The sequence below is a fragment of the Apteryx mantelli genome, chromosome 7 (assembly GCF_036417845.1).
Source record: "Apteryx mantelli isolate bAptMan1 chromosome 7, bAptMan1.hap1, whole genome shotgun sequence".
NCBI classification, from domain to species: Eukaryota; Metazoa; Chordata; class Aves; order Apterygiformes; family Apterygidae; genus Apteryx; species Apteryx mantelli.
In genome coordinates, this window is record NC_089984.1 from 7,963,462 (window position 1) to 7,982,580 (window position 19,119).

General features: G+C 38.8%; 1 protein-coding gene and 1 long non-coding RNA gene across 4 annotated transcripts in view; one reads left to right on the forward strand and one right to left on the reverse strand.

Annotated features, from left to right (window-relative positions):
* Window positions 1–162: 162 nt before the first annotated feature.
* Window positions 163–14,416, forward strand: DNAJC12 (DnaJ heat shock protein family (Hsp40) member C12). Of its 3 annotated transcripts, XM_067299768.1 has the most exons (7): window positions 163–513; window positions 3,022–3,333; window positions 4,960–5,076; window positions 6,359–6,437; window positions 9,295–9,434; window positions 11,006–11,204; window positions 13,251–14,416. In XM_067299768.1, the coding sequence occupies exons 3-7, from the start codon at window positions 4,999–5,001 to the stop codon at window positions 13,343–13,345; spliced, it is 591 nt and encodes a 196-aa protein (XP_067155869.1). In that variant the 5' UTR covers window positions 163–513; window positions 3,022–3,333; window positions 4,960–4,998; the 3' UTR covers window positions 13,346–14,416. The 3 variants fall into 3 exon arrangements, with proteins under 3 accessions (XP_067155869.1, XP_067155868.1, XP_013801077.2); XM_067299767.1 differs by lacking the exon at window positions 3,022–3,333; XM_013945623.2 differs by lacking the exon at window positions 3,022–3,333 and having other exon boundaries at window positions 163–403.
* LOC136992453 (uncharacterized) overlaps window positions 522–19,119 on the reverse strand; it is a 34,044-nt gene continuing 15,446 nt past the window's right edge. The window contains exon 3 of the long non-coding RNA XR_010884695.1: window positions 522–688. This is a non-coding gene — a long non-coding RNA (uncharacterized lncRNA). The remainder of the gene's footprint in view (window positions 689–19,119) is intronic.

Genomic DNA, 19,119 nt, shown 5'->3' on the forward strand with positions numbered 1-19,119 from the left:
CCGCAACAACAACAAACCGGGTCACGTGGGGCGGGGGGGGTGAGGCGGCGGGGAGGGGCGCGGCCAGCCTCACGTGACCCTGGCGCCGGCGGAGCCCTCGCCCGGCAGCGCCGCCGCCCCGCCTCCCCGCGGCGCGCGCGCCCCTCGCGCCGTGGCGGTTGCTCGTCACGTGGCCGCGCCCGGGAGGGGGCGGGGCGCTGCTGCCGCGGGGAGCGTAACCGCCGCCGCCGGGAGCGTAACCGCCGCGGCGGTGTCCGTGCGTTACCCCAGGAGGGCGCGGATAAGGGAGGGAGGAACCTCGCTGTGCCTGGAGTTTGTCTCCCCTCCTCGAAGTCCGCCCCAGGAGCTGGCGCCTGTGGTGGGACGGTGCCTGGCAAATGGCGGTTTCAGGCTTCCTTCGCAGGTCCAGCCGTTTCTCTCCTTAGTATTTAAAAAACACTCAGTTTTCTTTATAATGAGCTTTAGAATGAGGATATAAAATATGCAGTGCATCTTGCTGAAGGAAAAAAAAAGGTATTTCCTTTCACTGACTTCAAGCACTCTGTTGGGTTTCTCTGTAGTTGTTTTGGAGTTGGTGGGATTAAACCTGCCGCCAAAAGCTTGTAAGAATATCCCTCTTGGTACATTTGCTTGCCGGGTAGCTTTACTGAAAGGTTTGTAAATGCTTTTCTGCAAACGTGGAACTGACCTGCGGATAAAAAGAGAAATACTTTAGGGTTTCAGCTTTAGCTGAGCAGTCAGCTTGTCTGCTGACTACATCTGAAATATTTTTGTACCTGTTGGTTGAGCTTTTGGTAGGGATGCTTGAACGTTATCGTGGTACTTAAACTCTTGAGTTAGAAGAAGTTTTTTGTGTGGGTTGTTCAGGACCCATCCTAATGTGTTTTAAGATTGGAGCCTGCATAATTTACTAGAGACCCGATGGTAAACTGCAAGAGCAGGTGTTTGCTCTAGTGACATTCACAACTTCATTTGTTTTTGTGTTCCCGTTCCCTAATGGCACATACGCTAGTAGCTGTGGTGACCTGTGTTTTTAGTGACCTCTGTCATTTAAACATTAGTTGTAGAGGCAGTCTTGTAATGGCCAGGCTTGATGCTGAATTGTGGACCATCGTTGTATAGTAAATACAGAGCTGCCACGCATGGGTTTTCTTCGATTATTTTGTCTCTTTCTAGCAGGAAGTTTTGTCTGGATAGGATTTGGCCGCTTCCCTGGGCCTTCCTGATGTCTGCAACCCTAAATAGCGCAGCAGGCTTCCAGATTTCCAGGTGGCACTAAATAGCCACAACACACCCAGCTAGGAGAGCTGGCTCCTGACTCCAGGCTTTGGCTGCTGTGCAATACAAATAGATTGTAAATAATAATTAAATTTTATACTTTTTGTTATGCATATGATTTCTGGTTTTGTCTGTCTTGACTTTGTTTTCCTTTGCAGAGGGGGCATTGACTAAGATGGTAGGTATTTATATGCTTAATTCACACTGTGTGCGGGCATCTTTTCTACCGCACCTTCCAAGATACAATAGTGATCAGACAGCTATATAGTTGTTATCCTGTTGCTTTTGTACATTCTTTGAAATTTGGAATTTTAGGGAAACAGAATTTTGGACTGGACACAGTTCAAACAGGTGGTCAACAGGAGTCTGCATGATAAAATTTTATTTAGTAGAAGTGAAGCAGAGGTGGCTGAGGGAACTGCCCTTGCAAGACATGCTTGCTGTTCCTTCATTTTTGTGCTTTGCTGAGTTTCAGCTGAAATACCAACATGAAAGACATCTGAGAATATTTTAATTTCTTTTGCTTGTATTTCTTGCTGCATAGATAGGCTCTGGAATGTATAATGTATGTTTGTTTTATTTTCTCTTTCACCACAACAAATTAAAGAATGAAATAACCCCAGGCAGCTATGTGAAGTCTTGGCTGAATTGGCTTTACAGCATCATTTCATTGGCTTACTTGTTCCTGAACTGAACTGATATTAATCAGTTTGCTTTCAAAAAATCAACTCTGAGTTTTTAAAGGAGAAATATTTTTTGCAGCTGCTTTGGTTTTATTACCTAAAAAATTACCTACCTACATAAACATTTTGATCTAAGCTTTATAGATATAAATGTAAATACTGTTTTGTTTAATGTGCTACTGCTTAAAATCACAAGCTATTTACAGAATAGTTTTAGTGAATTTATTACAACAAAATATCCGAGTTTAGTGGTAAGGCCAAGATTAGGCAGGCAGGATTTATCCCTTTCAGACCTTGATACTCTTTGTCCTCAGGAAGCAAAACAACTAAAGTCAATTGAGAAGAAGTGATACTGGAATAATTTGATGCATTTTATGGGAATAAATTCCTGCTTAATCAATTCAAATGCAGCTTTACAGATTTTGCTGATTTATTTAAAGGGCCATTTTGGACCTCTGTAAGTTGATGGTAAACCTTCTGTTATACCGAGCCAAGATTTGGTGTCATGTTGTTTCACTTTTAAGTGACTCAAAGCAAGCAAAATTGCAGATACTATATTACGAGTGAATAGAAACATTTTGTTTGTGTTTGGGTACAGAGAACAAATACCAGATTTCCTCATATTCTGTACTGTTTGTACATTCTGAGCAACACCAAGCAAAACATGTATACACACAGACTGTGCCATCTCCTGCACCCTGGTTCTCTTTCACATAAAGTTTATGTCTTGAGAACAATGTTCATATTTTTTCTGTGTATTATAAGCAGGTTTTCTTACCCTCCTTTTCAATGATGCCCAGTGGGTTGTCCTGCTGAAATCAGTAGGAGTAGTAATAGGCTGAGTTACTGTTCAGTATCAGGAAAGGTGATGAAATTTGGATTCATGTTTTTTCTATTAGTAATGCAAACTAAATGGATAATAAGGGGCTGGTTTGTTCAGTCCAGGTGAATGTGTGTACACAGGTAGTTAAGTATTGTTTTGAGCCTTCTCCAGTTCAGATTTAGCTGTCACCCACATTCAGACCTTCAGACCGTGCTATGAGGGTGTTTTTGTCCCCAGCACAGGAACACTTTGGGAGGAGAGAGCTCCGGTGTGCTCGCTGTGGCGGTGCTGGTTAAGCCTCCGCTATTCAGTCCGAACGGATTGAATGTAGACGGGCCCAGGACCTCGGCCAACAGATTCCCTGGGTGGCACTGCCTAACCAGAGTGAACAACTCGCAAGTCGCAGGGTTGAGTCTGCTGAATCCTACTCTTGGACCTGCAGTTCACCTTGCAGCCCAAAAGTAGCTGCTGAAACCCAGAGGGAAATAGGGTTAAAGATCCTTCCCTTTCACCTTACGCAAATATGCAAGAAATACTTGGACGAGAACGGTATGTCAGAAGTGCTGCTGGGGAACAGGGACAGCTGTTTGTTTTTTATCCTCCCACAAAGTACAATCTATTTAAATATTTACACGATCTCTTGCTAAAAGGCTTTCTTTTTTTCTGTTATGCTTTTGTGGTTTGTTATTGAGTTAGGAATGGGGGAGAGGGAGAGATTTGTAATTGTTAATTCTTCCACTTTGTTGAAAAAAATGTATCAGTCGTTTTATCTACTCTGAGAAATATGGTAGTTGTGATTTCTAGCAGATTTAAATTGTTCCACTGAGATTTGTGCTTTGTTGTTTAATAAAGTAAATATTTAATTTTAATGAATAAATATTTAATTAAAATATGTTATAGGCTCTTTTAATGTACTTTATATATTTTACTATCTTATTAGACTATGTGAATGTACAGTGAAATAGGAAATTTCAGACAATACAGCCTTCTGTGTTAAAGAGAAAGCAGTAGAAGTCTAATATTATATATAGAGAGACAATTCTAAAAGATTAATAATATACATCATAAAATAGTAATAAAAATAAAGCAGTTGTAAGTACAAAAATAATATTCCGAATGGCCACTAGGTTCTTCACTGATTAAAGTACAGCTATTTTAGCCACAGTCACACCCTGTGCATCTGTTCCACATAAACTCTCACCTACTAGGTCACTGCATCTAAAATTGCATAAATATTCAAGGCATAAATTTGTAAATGTTATTTTAAAGAATCAGCAATATTTGATGGCATTAAACATCTTGCATTACAAAGCTCTTGCAGGGATAGAGGGAAATAAAAAGAGAGCCCTATAGACTCCAGAGGAAAGACTTCTGTGAATGGCTGGAATTACACCCAGGAATTTGTTTTTTTTTTAAATCCATGAGTGGATCATAGGAGAGTACAGTAAAGCATATCAGTGGTCTTTGTGAGACTGAGGCCTTGATCATTAATCACTGTTCAAACTTAAAGGCGTTTCACCCCAATGTAAGATGAGTTTTACAAGGAACGTTTACTACACACACGATAAAGACCTTCAAGACAGAATTTGAAAGTAATTGTGCATGAGAAGAATGTTTCTTTTGATAATAACAAGTATTTTGTTTTCATAGGCTTAACTTTGTCAGATGCAAAGTTGATGTACAGAAATGAGGAACTGCTTGTTTTTGAAGAATAAAATATATTTGTGTCCTATGTAGCCTTCAAAGACTGAAGATTCACCCTGTTCCGTCGTAGTGGGGATGCAGAAAATATAGGTCCTGGCGCAGGCAAGCCTTTAAGTGTGTGCCTGATTTGAACTGCATATACGCATGATGGCAGGACCTAAGTCTCAAATACAGCTAGGTTTTACTTAGTATCCTGAATTCTTTCCAGCCTGGGGAGAGGCAGAGTTTAATATTGCAATTACTTCTGCAACTACAAGTCCCAGGGAGCATTGCCATCAGCAGGTCTGTGCAGGCGGCTCGGCACCCTGCAGGGGCCAATGGAAAGCAGGGACTTCCCGAGAATTCATGTGTGTCAGCTCCCTCTATTAAAAAGCGCTGGACAGAGCTGTAGACCTGAGTGGAAAGAGCTTATTTCCCTTGGCTACTTCTCAAGCAGCCTGTGGGCTGTGTGTTGACACTCGTGTTTTGCAGCCCCGGTGCCTCGGCTTGAGGAAGGCCCCGGCCTGCCCCATGGACGCGATTCTGAACTGCAGCCCGGATGACTTGGAAGATTACTACAACTTGCTGGGGTGCGATGAACTGTCCACGGTAAGAGCCCTCCCTGCCTCCTCTCCAGGTTAAAGGTGTTGGAGTGGGCTCGTGCTTCTGCAGGGGGTTATCTCTGCAGGTGGGACTACCTGAAACGCAGCACAAACCTTCTTTCTTGCCCCTTTTATCTTTTAGTATTTCCTCATTGCAAAGCTCAATTTACTGATCACGTTAAGATCCTAGAATAAGGCTCATATGAAAAATGTTTTATAAAATGGAATTTTATTATAGATGCAACTGAAATGATGGTTTATTCATTAGTTTCGTTCAACATGCGATATGGTTACGTATTATGAGCCAACTGCATAAATTTGAAAGCATAAAAATAACATTTTGGACAATATTCATGATTTTAAAAGATGAAAAAAGCTATATATATGCAACTAATGCAGTGAATATTCGTAGCTCTAGATAACTGCTAATGCTATGGAGTTTCTCAGTTTTTAAAATAGATATACATATTCATTTCTTTAAAATATTCATTGGTTGTAAGAAAAAAAAAAATCTCTTTTTTTATTCATCATATTAATGATTTTAAATGTTCAAATACTAGTTTTACTAATTTGTTTTGGTAGCAGATACATACCATTTCATACTTTAGGATGAGATCTATCTAAACAACTGTTGAATGATTTGTAGCTAATACAAGTGTTCTTCCTAAAGATGTCCGTGTCCTTATAACATTTTTTTGGATAGTCAGAGTTAGTGTTATACTAATATTTTTAATCCAGCTGCTATGTTAAGTGGGACTGGGTTTGGATTTTGGAAAGAGAGTTTTAATTACACTGCTATAGCGAATGATGTATTAAGTGTGGAAAAAAACCTATCTTTTGTTCAGTAAATATAATCAGATGCTCTCATCTGTCCTAACGGTTACATGCGGGGAAAATACCTCTGTCTTTTCTAGCATAGGAAGCACGTTAGGTAAGCATTGCTGCTCGGTTACAGAAGGCAATTTAAAGCTTTTCCTGGGATAACTTCTAGGAAGATGTCCCAGCAGAGGGCAGTGTTAAAGTTAACTGTGGTTGTCACCACACTGGCTAACAGAGCTTCCCAAAGAAGAGGAAAAGGATGAGTGCGTGGAAAAAGGAATTTAAATAAGCAGCGCAGCTGATAGATGGTTGTTATTACCTATTTTGCTTGTAATAAAGCTTGTAAGATGAACAAGCAAAAGCCTTTTAATATTCGTCGTTGTGCCTCCAAACCCTTTTCAAAAAGCAAGTTCAAAAATCTTTTCTGTGTGTATGTATTTACTCACTTTAAACCTTGATGTTCTGTTTAGGTTGAACAAATTCTTGCAGAATTTAAGATTAAAGCCCTTGAATGTCATCCTGACAAACATCCTGGAAACCCCAAAGCAGGTAAACATTTAAAAACAGTTTTTTTCCTTCTATTAATATGACTAAGATATTAAATTCAGCCTTAATATTTTATTACATATTATTTTCCCCATACTAATACATTTTAATTGTCATGTGTATTGAGTGTATTGTCTTTTAATAGCAAGCTTTAATAGTTTATTCTAACACACACTCCTAGGTGGTAGAGCAGGAGGATGTTTGTTGTTTTTTTTCTAGGAGTTTTTGATTTTTTTTTTTCTTTCTGTGGTAGAATATCTTTTAATTCAGAAACTGTTTTATGGAGTATATCCCCTTCTAGACATATGAGGTTGACCTGCTTCTATGCTCAGTGACACTCAAATGCCATAATTGCGTCAATTAGATAATTTGCTTCCGTGAGTAAGCACATCAGGAACCTATTAAATGTACTTTATTTTTTTTAAATGTAATTTAATAACTGGAAATAAAGAGAAGCCAGCAACACAGGAGCAGTCATCTGTTTGCAGAAGAGCAGCTAACATCTGAGTTTATGAAAGCGTGCAGTTCATCATACCCAAACCATACCTGTGACTTCAAAGCAGCACTTGAGTTATTTGAAGACAGTCTTACCCATTTGTAACTAAAAGGATAGTTCTCATCAGTGATCACAGACATCTGATTACTTTATGTTGTTAAAATAAGGGCTGCTCTGATCTTATTTATGGTCAAAGTTTGCAAAGAAGCTATTCAATATTGAATTCTATTCAATATTCATTATTATTAGAATATTCTTCTATTCAATAGAATATGGTGCTGAAGATTATCTTTTCCTCTCTCCTCTTCTATTAAGAATTTATGTGTCTTCAAATAAATACTTCTACTTACAAGGCTTGAATCATTAGAATGCAGTATTTGCTTGGAGAAAGAAAAATAAGCACAAAAAAATAACCTGAGCGTAATTGTTAATATTTGAGGAATTTAATTAATCATAAAAACACTTTATCTGTCTTTTGGAACTCTTCCTAAAAATTCTGTGTTTAGATTTTCATCATCGTCATTATTATTATGGAAATCTGTAAGATTTCTTATGGGTTTCCTTGGTGACTGCGATTTTCAAAAAAGACTGGGGAACTGAGCACACAAAACCCAAATACATTTCTATTTGTTTTATCCTTATTTTTTGATCAGAGCCTGCAGGAGTAAGGAGAAGAGGAGCAGAGCTTATCTTTACTTCCCTTTTAAGATGTGCTTAGTTCTGGAGTGCTAAGTTCTTAAAGCCACCAAAATTTGTTGTAGAATAATTAAATATACATCCCATTTTGCTTAATACAGAAATTCTTCCTCTTAGTTTAACTATCAGCTGTCTGAACAAGGTAAGCATACGAACCTTCCCCCTTGTGTGAGTTTGACCTTCTCATCCACACCCTCTCCTGGCGTGCAGAGCTGGGAATACAGCATGAGTTAAACGACGCTCGTGCTGCACTGCCTCTAGGAAAGCTTTCAAGCAGGACTTGGTTTTCCTTAGTGATAGATTATGATGAATCCTTATTTCCTTATCTAATTTCAGTGGGCTGACAAGGGGGATTTAAAAAGTGAAACAGGTAGGATTTTTTTCACTCTGAGATTCCCTGACAAGGAACCCCTTGAAAGCGTTTGAGGGACAATCTAGCACCTATTAAAATAACCTAATATCTAGTATTTAACTTATTCTAAAAGACAGCAGAAGTACTGATGAAGCCAATGGAATCAATTTTGTCTGCAGCAAATTCTGGCAATTGCAGTAGAGAGACAGAGACTAGAATCGATCTCATTGCATTCCCTCCCCCCCCCCCCAAATGAACTGAAACCAAGTAACTCAAAAAGAGAGGCCAAGAGCCAAATATTGGAGCAGCTTTGTTTGTTAATATGTAGTAGTTTATGCTCTATGTACCTGAACTTGCTGCATGTACTTTAAATGCCATTTTACGGTACTAGTGAAAATTTATATTGTTGATTTCATCAGCTTAATAAAGCTTAATGAAGAGCAATTAAAAAAGACTGTTTTTATTTGTTCAAAATGAGTCACGGTAGAAAAAGGAAACCTAATAGAGTGCCCCCCACAACCTGTTGTCTGGTGTTTGATTTACGGTTGTCAGTTTGGATTAGTGTTTGGGCTCAGCATATTTCGAAAGAAATCTCTCTAATTTGTAAACTGGAGTAAATGAATAATAATAATATATCACTGTAACACAGGTGACTTGCAGATAAAATGTAAATCTTTATAGCCCTTCTACAAATAGTAACATGCAACTGCATCGTTAGTAACCAGTTAATGAAAAATCCTCCTGTAGGGAAAAATAAGTGTTCTCATTCATGCAACCTGGTATACAAGATAACATTTTAGAATATGTTGAAAAGATGCCTAATGAAATGCACAAGTTAGTTGTTTTGCACTATATTTAGATTCCTGTGCTTGCTTGTCATTTTTCCCTTCTCATTTTTCTCCCCCCTCATATCTTCTTGGTGTTGTGTTCTGCTCTGACTTCCTTGCTGCTGTGGATATAAGTGTGTACCTTCTAAGCATGATTACTCTAGTTTAATATCCGTTTTTAAAATGCTGTTTACAGGGGGTGACTCATGCCTTTTGCCTGCTGTTCTGTATATGTTTTGCCAAACGTAAATTTAGGAAATTTTGAAACCAGTAGACAAATGAGCATCTTAGCACTCATTTGAGATGGACATCAAATGTCCGCAGAAGGTGCTGTAGTTCTAAAGCCAGCTAAAACTTTGCAAAGCTGTAAGCAGAGCAACCACAGACCTGTCACTCAGTTCTCTCCTCCTATCTACTCTACTCTTTAGTGCGAACTAATTTCATTAAAAACAAGTGTTGGCTTTAGCATCTTTTTGGTTTGCATTCTAGTGGAGAGTTTTCAGAAGCTGCAGCAAGCTAAGGAGATTCTTGCTAACGAAGAGAGTCGAGCTCGCTATGATTACTGGCGACGGAGCAAAATTACCATTCCGTTCCAGCAGTGGGAGGCCCTGAGCAATTCGGTGAAGACGGTGCGTGTTGTCTAAATTTGGACATTCAGTAGTGGGGAGGTAGGGCTGGTCCATGGGAAATGTTCCAGTGAATGTGAGGGTAAGTTGCAACACTTCTGCAGTTGTGGATTTTGGGGTTTTGTAGAAGATTTCTAAGGTAATGGAAATAAAATTGGAGGGCTAAAGAAGCCCATTCATAGAAGGTTTGGGGCTAGTAGTTTTAGAGGGAATTTATCGAATTGCCACATTCATGTTTATTATATGAAGCTTAAGTAACATGAGCACTTTTTCAAATGCTTCAGCACACTTTGATTCTTGTAGGAACCTTTTATCTGTTTTCAAAATTAGATTAAAGCTAGCACCTTTAGATAGTATTTTCTCCTTTTGATATATTACTTATCAGGTAGTTTTGATACTAACCGATTAAATAATGAGCTATTTGAAAAATCTAGGTGATGTTCTCTTGGAACCTTGGGCTTCACACAAGTCTTTGGAAGGGCCCTGCAAGGCTGGTGGGGTGATTTGTGACAGTGATTTCTGATCACTGTTCTTGCTGAAATGAAGTCAGGCTTCAATTCCTAAAAACCGTTAAGTTCTTGAGGTGCTGCATTGCTAATCAGACTCTCTGGAGTTGTTCTCCAGCTGCACTCTGGCATGACTGACAACACAAATGGATGACTAATGACAGATTGGCCCAAGCGACCCTACTAGTAAACCAGAAATGTAGGTTAACTGCAAAAGGTAGGACAAACTACAGTATAGACTCACCTATACTGTAGGAAAGTGGAGAAATTTCGTCACGAGAAATATCAATATTTAAATACCATTATTTCCTTGTTGTGGGGAAGGGTGCTGTTGACATGCATGGTGCCTTAAAGAGAGATGTTCTGAGGATTGTTTTCTCTCCTATCTAGTGAGATATTTTGGTGGCATGTTTCCAGTAGGGCCTAATTTCATTATGCTTGACCATATTCTGTCCAGTTACGGTGCATGATAGTTACAAATTTACCTGATCAGATCTCAAGACAGGTTAATATATTTTTGCCTTTTCTCCCTCCAATTCTGCTTATGAGAGATGTCTGAGAGCCTCTTCAGCTAAAGCACCATGCTTGAGTGTAACTGTTTGCTGGAAGAATCCTGTGAGGCTTAGTTCACTTCTGAACAGAGGCATTCCACAGACCTCAATAGTAAAACTTTCAGAATCGTCTTGCTTTCAAAGGGCATCTTGAAATCAAAGACAGTTTAGAAAATGGAAATCTTCTAAGTCAACGTAAGCTCTCTTAAAAAGTTTTTGAAGTCACAACAGAAGAAATTGAGGACAAAAGACCCATGAGTACTTTAGAATTATTTGGTGCACTTCTACATTTTGTTCTTCATCCCCACTGACATAAACTATAGCTGTGTGTCCCTACTCAAATCCTATTTGCAATATGTTACTATGCTTTCCTTATCCTACTGACCTGCAAGCTTCTCTCTAGTACGTTTCTGTTACCCTGTATTATAACCATTTAAGAAGGAAAGAAAATAAAAAATTAAAAATCTTTTAAAACACAGGAATTGGCTCTTTATTTGTTATTTTTGCATTTCTTTAGTCAATGCATTGGGCTGTCCAAAGAAAGAAGGACCAAATGCTGGAAGCTCCTGTGAATAATAGCAACAACATAACTAGTGAGATTTGGACCCAACAGACTGAAAAGAGTGAAAATGGATTGTCAGATGGGAGCACGGAGCAAGAAGATGTTGCAATTCCTGATGTGAAGCCACAGTCTTCAAAGAATCCAGACTCCCCAAGTGAGTGAAACCAGCAGTTACAAAAGATTGCAGAATCCAAGTACTGGCCTGAAACAGGCTTTTAAGTCATGAGAAATTCTTTTCCAGAATAATACATGTAATTGGTAGCTTTTTTAATGTGGTTTTGGGTTGGGGTTTTGTTTTTGTTTTTTATGTCATTTATTGTTTATTTAATTTTGAAGCTTTCAGGCCCTTTTCCCTCTCCCAATCCATGTTTGCTTGCTTGTTTGCTGACAAAACCAAAAAACGGAGAAGAGAAGACAGTTTGTCTTAAACCAAAAAGGAAAGTTTAGTTTCCCTGCTAAATCGGAAAGTAAAAAGGTTTCTCAATTATTTCCAGCAATATTTTTAAAATAACTGCTTTCGACTATTAAATAAAGCAGTCAGACATTATATTCATTTTTGTTTAGTCCAGCATTCAATACTCATGCAGTTTACAGCTGATGAGCTAAAAAGGAGGACTAAAAATTTAGACTTGAGGAGTTCTTTTGTATTTGATCACAGGTTTTTAAAAAAATATGTACACCACAATAAATGTCTGTTTCAAAAGCTGTCATCCGGACAGTCAGTATTTTCTGTCTGTTGCTTAGGTTAGTACGCTGGAATCACAGTTTATTTACCAGAAGGCCCATCCTCTGTTTTACTTGATGCTTCAGTAGTTTCATAATCTTGGGTTTATGTTATCAGAGAACTATTATTAAACAAAGTCTTGTCATTTCTTCCTAGTTTGATCAAACAAACAGGAAATGAAATTAAACTGTGAGGGAGCAAAACCTAGTTTAATCCCCACCTTTTGTGGAATGCAGAAAATAGATAAGAAAATTCTAACAGCAAATGTATGTGAGGCATAACTGAAGATTTAATATTAAAAAATGATGCCCTATAACAAGTTACCATCTCTATTATACTATTTGCTATTTTTAAGTAACTAAATCAGCACTGTATCCTTTGTAAAAGAGTAAAATTTCAAAGTAAACATCAACTAATTCTTTGTGATGGTGAGCTTTCTTTGCAGGCATCTTCTTTTTTAGATTTTTTGATGTTTTATTTTAATTTCCATAGATTTGAATGGGAAAAATATCAAACTCATCAAATATCTACTTAATTTATTCAGTAGGAGTATATTTATATTAATAAATGTGAACATTAGAATGCATTTATTCCTCAAGGCTTGTATTGCTTTTCAGTGTTCCTACTGGCTGTTTGGATGTTGATAACTTTTTTTTTTCTTAGTCCAGGAAAATTTATATTTGTTCACTCTTTTAAAATGAAATATTTTTAGGTTCTGTCTGCTGATCCCTGAGAATTACAGACTACAGCTCCACATAGCTATTTCAGCCTGAATTAATAATGTCTGGTAATAAGTTTAATCTTTTTGATATAGGAAGATCACGTTAGTGTTCACAGCCCATAGATCATAGAAATACAGCACTGTAAATGGGCCTGAAAAACTCCTCTAGTCCCTTGTGTATGGCCAGGCCCATCTATACCCACATCATTCCTTACAGATAAGGGGGTCTAACCTGTTCTTAAAAATGCCCCGAGATGGAAACTCCTCAGCCTTTCCAGGCAAACTAATCCAATGCTCTGCTTCTCTTACCATTAGGAGCTTTTTTCTTAGTATCTTCTAATCTGAATATTCCTGACTGTAATTAAGTGCATTACTTCTTGACTAATCCACCAGAGACATGGAAAATAGATTATTCCTTCCCTTTATGCTTCTGCCTTTCACATACTTGGAGATTTATCATGTCTTCTTGAGATTAAGCAAATGCAATTTGTTCACTCTTCTTTTTAAGTCATATTTTCTAGACTGCTCATCATTCTTGCTCTTCTCCTTTGGACTCTTTTCAGGTGATAAATATCGTGAAGTGTGGTGCTTGCTTGGTGTCTTTGAGGTTTTTGTTCAAATAGTGCCCTGCCAGTCAAGAACACTGAAAGTGTCCAATTTTTTAATTACTTTTGTGGGAAGTTTATCAAATATTATTTCAGCCAAGTTTGTTTTACACACATATCTAATAATTTACTTGGTCTTTCTTTTCTCAGGATTTTCAGAGGCAAATTACTGGCACTTGCGTTTCCGCTGGTCAGGGGATGCCCCATCAGAGCTTCTGAGGAAATTCAGAAACTATGAAATCTAAAATGCAAAATTCTCAAGAACGCAAGATTATCTGTTCAGCAACTCAGTATTTTTTGCCAGCAGTTTTATGTTATTTGTATCTTGTACTCTTTCATTACAATGTGAATGTTGTTCAAATAAATGGTGTCTTAATACTGATCTGTTAACCCACATCTATGAGCTTTGCAGATGGAGGTCTTTTTATTTAATCAGCAAGCAGTACCCTTTTCAGTATTAACATAAATAGTGTTTGTGCATAGGTATCTAATATCTTATATACTCCTTCTTGTATTTTTAAATATTGTGTAGCAAATAATATTTTTGTCGGTACTGCAATACTATAAAATGTAGTCTCAGTAAAATCAAAAGTCATTGTTAGACTCCAGGAACTCTTGCTATTAGTGATGATAAACCAAAAGCTACATGACAATGAACTTCAAGCAAAACTATGTTTATTTCTAAATTAGGTACTCTGGGTTACTTCTCTGTTGCATTGTACTTGTATTGTAGTGATTTATATTGCATGCACGCACTATTGCAGCTTAATATTATTAATACACTATTACAAGCTTAACTTGTCAGAGAACTGTGATCTTACAATACAAATGAAATAAGAACATTCTTATTATCCCAGAAGGCAGCTGTAATAGATCAAGCTCTCTTAAAAAAACAGTTGCATTCTACCTTAAAAAGTAAGCTTTTTGCAACAGCTATTTGTTTTGGCAGGCAGTTCCAGACCCTCGCTTCTCTGGTTAGTAGCTTTCTTCCAGCCCAGGTTTACTACTGGACATCTGGATACCCCTTGTACGTGTGCCAACATTGCCCTGTGGCTTAATAGTAATTTCCCTCCCTGCTGTGGCCTCATAGACAGGGTCTTATCAGGTTTTGTATGGTAGGGAATGAAGAATCAGGCCTGGTCAGCATCAATGTGTACAAATCTAACATGAAACATTTTTTATATTTTGGGCAACTTTTTGAATTCTATGTTGTATTTATTTATTTTATATTATTTTCTTCTTTGTAAACCTTGTCAGTTATTGATACTTGCTTTTTGGGTAGCAAGTCATTTCATCACAACAAATAAAAAAGCATACATACAGAAAGGGGCTGTTCTCATTTATTGAAATGAATCCTTTACCCACCACAGGGATCCCCCTTGAGTTTCTCGTTACTTGTCCTCTCAGTGGGGAAACCCTTAAGGGAGTCCTGTTATGAATCCCTAGCATCCTCCTGCAAAGACTAATCTGAAAACTAGTCTCCTCCCCACGTGGACTCAATATTCTGATCCAACCCTGAGGTGGCGTATTTGGCTCTGCCATGCAGTGGTATGATGTGCTGACTGATCTACTGTGCTTTTCCTCTTTTGTGCCTATTTGCTGTAAATTATAACACAAGCACCTGCCAATGCAACCCAAATAATACGTATATCTCATTAACCTTTTTAGTGTATTTGTCAGTTTTCTTTACAGGGGTTGATGCCAGTGATAAAGCTGGTTGCGTTTGTACTGACCTATTTGTGAAAGGTTAATGTATTGCTGTTCTGCTCTTACAGCTACTGATCTAGCTTTGGTGAGATCAGTAGTGATAGCTATTTTTATGGCACATTCCCCTGCTTCTCTAAAAATCTAATTCTGGGGGATTCTGGATGCTTTTCCCTTGCTTGCTTTGCGGCTGAAAACATTAGAGATAATATTAATAATTCTCTGCTATTATCTGTTAAATGGGATTACATATCTTCTAGTGCATGTACCACTTTCCTTTATATAAGGTATGTGCTCAAGAAAGTCTTTTTCAATCCATTTTATCAGGGAAGAACTGTAAGTAAGGTCAAATAGTAGCAGAAGAAACTCTAGCTTGTGTGAAGGATACAGAGCAATAAAGTACATTTTTCTCTCTTTAAGAAAAAGATGGAAATGCAGCTGGCTGGAGCATTGGATCAAACGGTAGCTTTTAGATCAAATGGTAGGTTTGACTCTTCCTCCCCATTTCACTTGCTCCTCAAGGTAAAAGGGGGTAGTTTGATGGATGATTTAGCGCCTAACGGGGTATGGGGAGGACATGGCAGGACAGAGATGGGACTCCCTTGTTAAATGAATACACAGGCCTTTGAACAGCACCACCATTTCTCATGTCATTACAACATATTATTATTAATTATTGCATAGGCTGTTTTGGCAAAATGCCTTCACCTATTCATTACAGATGCATATTTGGAAGAATCCTAGCCCAGCAAAAGCCAATAGCAACTTACCTTTTGCAATGTTCCTGCTGAGGAGCAATACTCTAATTTATTTTTACCCTAGTGAAGGGGTCAGATTCAGTACTATTAATTGGTTCTCTAGTACATTGATGTAGACATTTTTTTTTTTACACACACAGACACACACACTTATATGCATATTTACATATATATACATATACATTTACATATGTATTTAACTTGAAATGGTCCTGTTTTCCATGTTTCTCAAATGGGAATGAATTAACCTATTTCTAGAAGAGAAAACCCAGAGGTACTGGAATGGCAAAGGAAGCCATGCAGCCTGTTTTGTTTCTGGGACAGCATCGGTGGGACCTGGTGACCAGTACGAAGAGTTCACTGGAGTAAGTGGGCAGCCCAGCTGTCTTTCCCACTTCAGAAAGGAAAGAAGTAAACATGTGACAAATTGTGGTAGCTTCAGGAAACGCCACCTCCCACTCTCCCCCCAAGCAGAAGCTATTCATCTTTTTTTCTTCTTATGCAGTGTTTTTAGAAGTTTTATTACTAGTAGGATGAAAAGATCCAGCAAATGTCCCAAGTGACGTTATGCACAGTAACATGGTGCATTGCCTGCTGTGCTGGTAAACCCATAACATGCAATGCTTAGATATTAATTGGAGCTGTGTCTTTCAAGCACTGAAATGATGTGGTTAGGCAGCAAATGCAGCCATGTATATGGGACTTTTCAGTGGCCAAGGGAGAACTGAATTTTCTCTGCAAAGTGGGAACAGCTGCAAAAGGACGGTTGTGGGGAACCACAGCAGCAACAACCCCAGATAACGCACCCCAGGGTTAGGGGCTTTGGGAAGCCAGTGGCTCACAGCTGTGAATCTCAAGCTGGGGAGAGGGCAGCCACCTGTGAGGGCTAGGGGTGAGGTCCCAGGTCCCTCTTTAGCAGCTCCTGTGACTTGTTTAGGCAGGTAACAACGCTGCCCTGAATGCTCTGGATATTGGAGGGGTCTGACTTGGTGAGTGATTCCCCTTGGCAGCCCCTGAGCATTTCAGTGCTCAAGAGCTTCGCTAGAAATAGCTCTAAATGACTTATAGCTTAGCTTGGTATGAAAATAAACAGATCTGAGAAGGGAGCCAAGACCCTCCAGGGTCTAGTTAAAGGTGTAGATTAAACCTGATCCTTTCAGGCTTGTGAGTACTGATGAGGTTTCAGCTGAAAGCTATGAGATAGCAGATGGGGGGGCAGGAAAGGTGATGATGAGGATGATAAAATACAGAGAATAGGACACAATGGTTAAAAACTGCATTCATTGTTTTTTGAAACTGTATTGGCCAGTTTTGTAATATCAGGAAATTAGGTACCTGTTTGGCCAGCAGCTTACTGTGAAACTGAACTGCTGTGGGTATTCTTGCATTATATAAAGTTAATATAGCTTTAATATTAATTACTGCACTAGTTCTTTTTCTTGTGCAAATGCTAAATATGTAAGATTGAGAATGTTCTTGTTCTTCACAAACTTTTAGATCCCAGCAGCAGAGTTAAAATGTTGAAGATTAATACAAATAGTATATGACTTAAAATCCCAGCCTGAGTAATGCTGAATGACAGACAAGATTGTATCCCGACTGCTTGTTTTGTTCTTTAAAGAAAAAAAGCAGTTATATGTTCTATAACAGAAGCAAGTGTCCTGATGACTAAAATAGATAGTGAGTAGCTTTAATTTCCTGAGCATGAACATTGCTACCTTATGCTTTCCTATCTTGAAATGAGAGACAAGACTGCTGGGAAGGTAAGAAGGGAAGCTGTTATAAAGCTGGAGGAATTACACAGCAAAAGATAAAGCAACTCAGTAAGTCATCAGCCTCTGGTGCTGCCAGGTGGGGTGATATTTATCAGGGGTTTATGTGGGATATTTATGCGGGGTGTTATTACTGTGCCTCAGCGTACGTGCTTGTCCTGCTGTTATCAGAGTTTGCAAGCCTCTGCCATGATGCCTTTTTTTTCCTTTACTCCTTTAGTCTCATTTCCCTCCCACGTTAATGAAGCTGAGATTCTTCATGTGCTTTTTTTCTGTCCCAGCTTTGAAAGGCTTGTGCCTGAAACGTTACTGTGGGGCACAATGTAGAGACTGGGAAGTTTTACCTGCCTTAGGTTTGTCATGTACATCATAACCTGTTACAGGTGATGGATGCTGGAGAGTAAACTAATATATTTTTTTCTTCCTATAGCACCTTCACGGTGGCTTGTTCCTGCTTTCTTCTTTTGGTGGGGCAGTGAAGGAGGGGGACTCCTCCTAGAAAATGAAATTTGCTGCCGGTGTTTGGAAGGGTTTCCAGCCTCGTGTGAGCTGTAGTGCGGTTCGCAGTGCTTTGCAAGCAATGTTTGCTTGCTCCTTCATCAAAACTGCTTCTCTGGAGGCATTGAAGGCCTCTCAGCACCGAAGGCAGGCAGCTCTTCCTAAAGGCATGGTTTGACTCTTGTGCATCAGTCCTTACAGAAATGACATTTACTTCTTCCAGACTGCCTTGCTCTTTCTCACTCTGGTGGCTGATGTGTAAAAGGCAATCATATCAGAACGGCAGCGCTTTACTCCTTCGCTACGAAACAGAGATCAAAGGTGACGGGAGGGGAGAAATGAACCTAGCCGGAACCTCAGTGCCAATAATGTCTATGCAACATCAGTAGACTGCGTGGCAGCCTTACTTACTTCAGTAATTAAACAAAAATTACAAAAAAACCCAGCTGAAATTAAAACCGTATGGTTCTTCCCCTGTAGTGCCTTGCTGGGAACATTTTCATAAATCTTGTCGAAGTGGGAGGGTGGGAAGTAACTTGGGTGTTCACTGCTGCTCTTTTGCTTTTTCCACTGCAAGTTTTAGGGAAAATCAGTTTCAAGGCAAAAAGTTTCATGAAATTTTAGTTGCCTTTCTGACAGTCTGACTTTTTTTTGTTATGTGAAATTTAAAACAAGTATGTGTTTTGGTTGTTTGAAGTTTCCATCCCCAGCAAGTTCTCAGCGGAAAGGACATCCTGAAGATGAGAACTTCATAATAAATATCATGTTGGTGCTTTGTCTTCAGACTTATTAAAGCAATGACATGTGTCTATGGAAACAAGACACTTACAGTAGTCAGCTGAAAAAAAAAAAAGAACTGGTGACTTTTTCAGTGATGCAGTGGAAAAGGACTGAGCATGAAGCTTGTCCATGGTGTTAATCTGGAGTGGTATCGAAAACACTGTATTATGCAAAATAGAGTTTTCTCATCTGTTCCAAATTACAAGGGTGGTGGGATTTTAAAGTTATATAACAAACAAACAAAAAAAGTTTACATTCCTGACTGGTCAAACAAAGCCAACTCTGATGCGTGGAAAAAAAGTTATAATTTTTCTTTTTAAGTTGTTATTGGAAACATGCATGGTCACTGAAGAGCTGGTATCTTGCGGAGTTACTGACACCTCATACTGCTCTAAGCACACCATTTAAACTGTGCTGCACTGGGGAGCCATCTGGCCCTGCCTGGCATGAGCAAGGACTATAAGAGTGCTGAAATTAAAAACCACAGTTTCTAATAGTAAGTTGAAT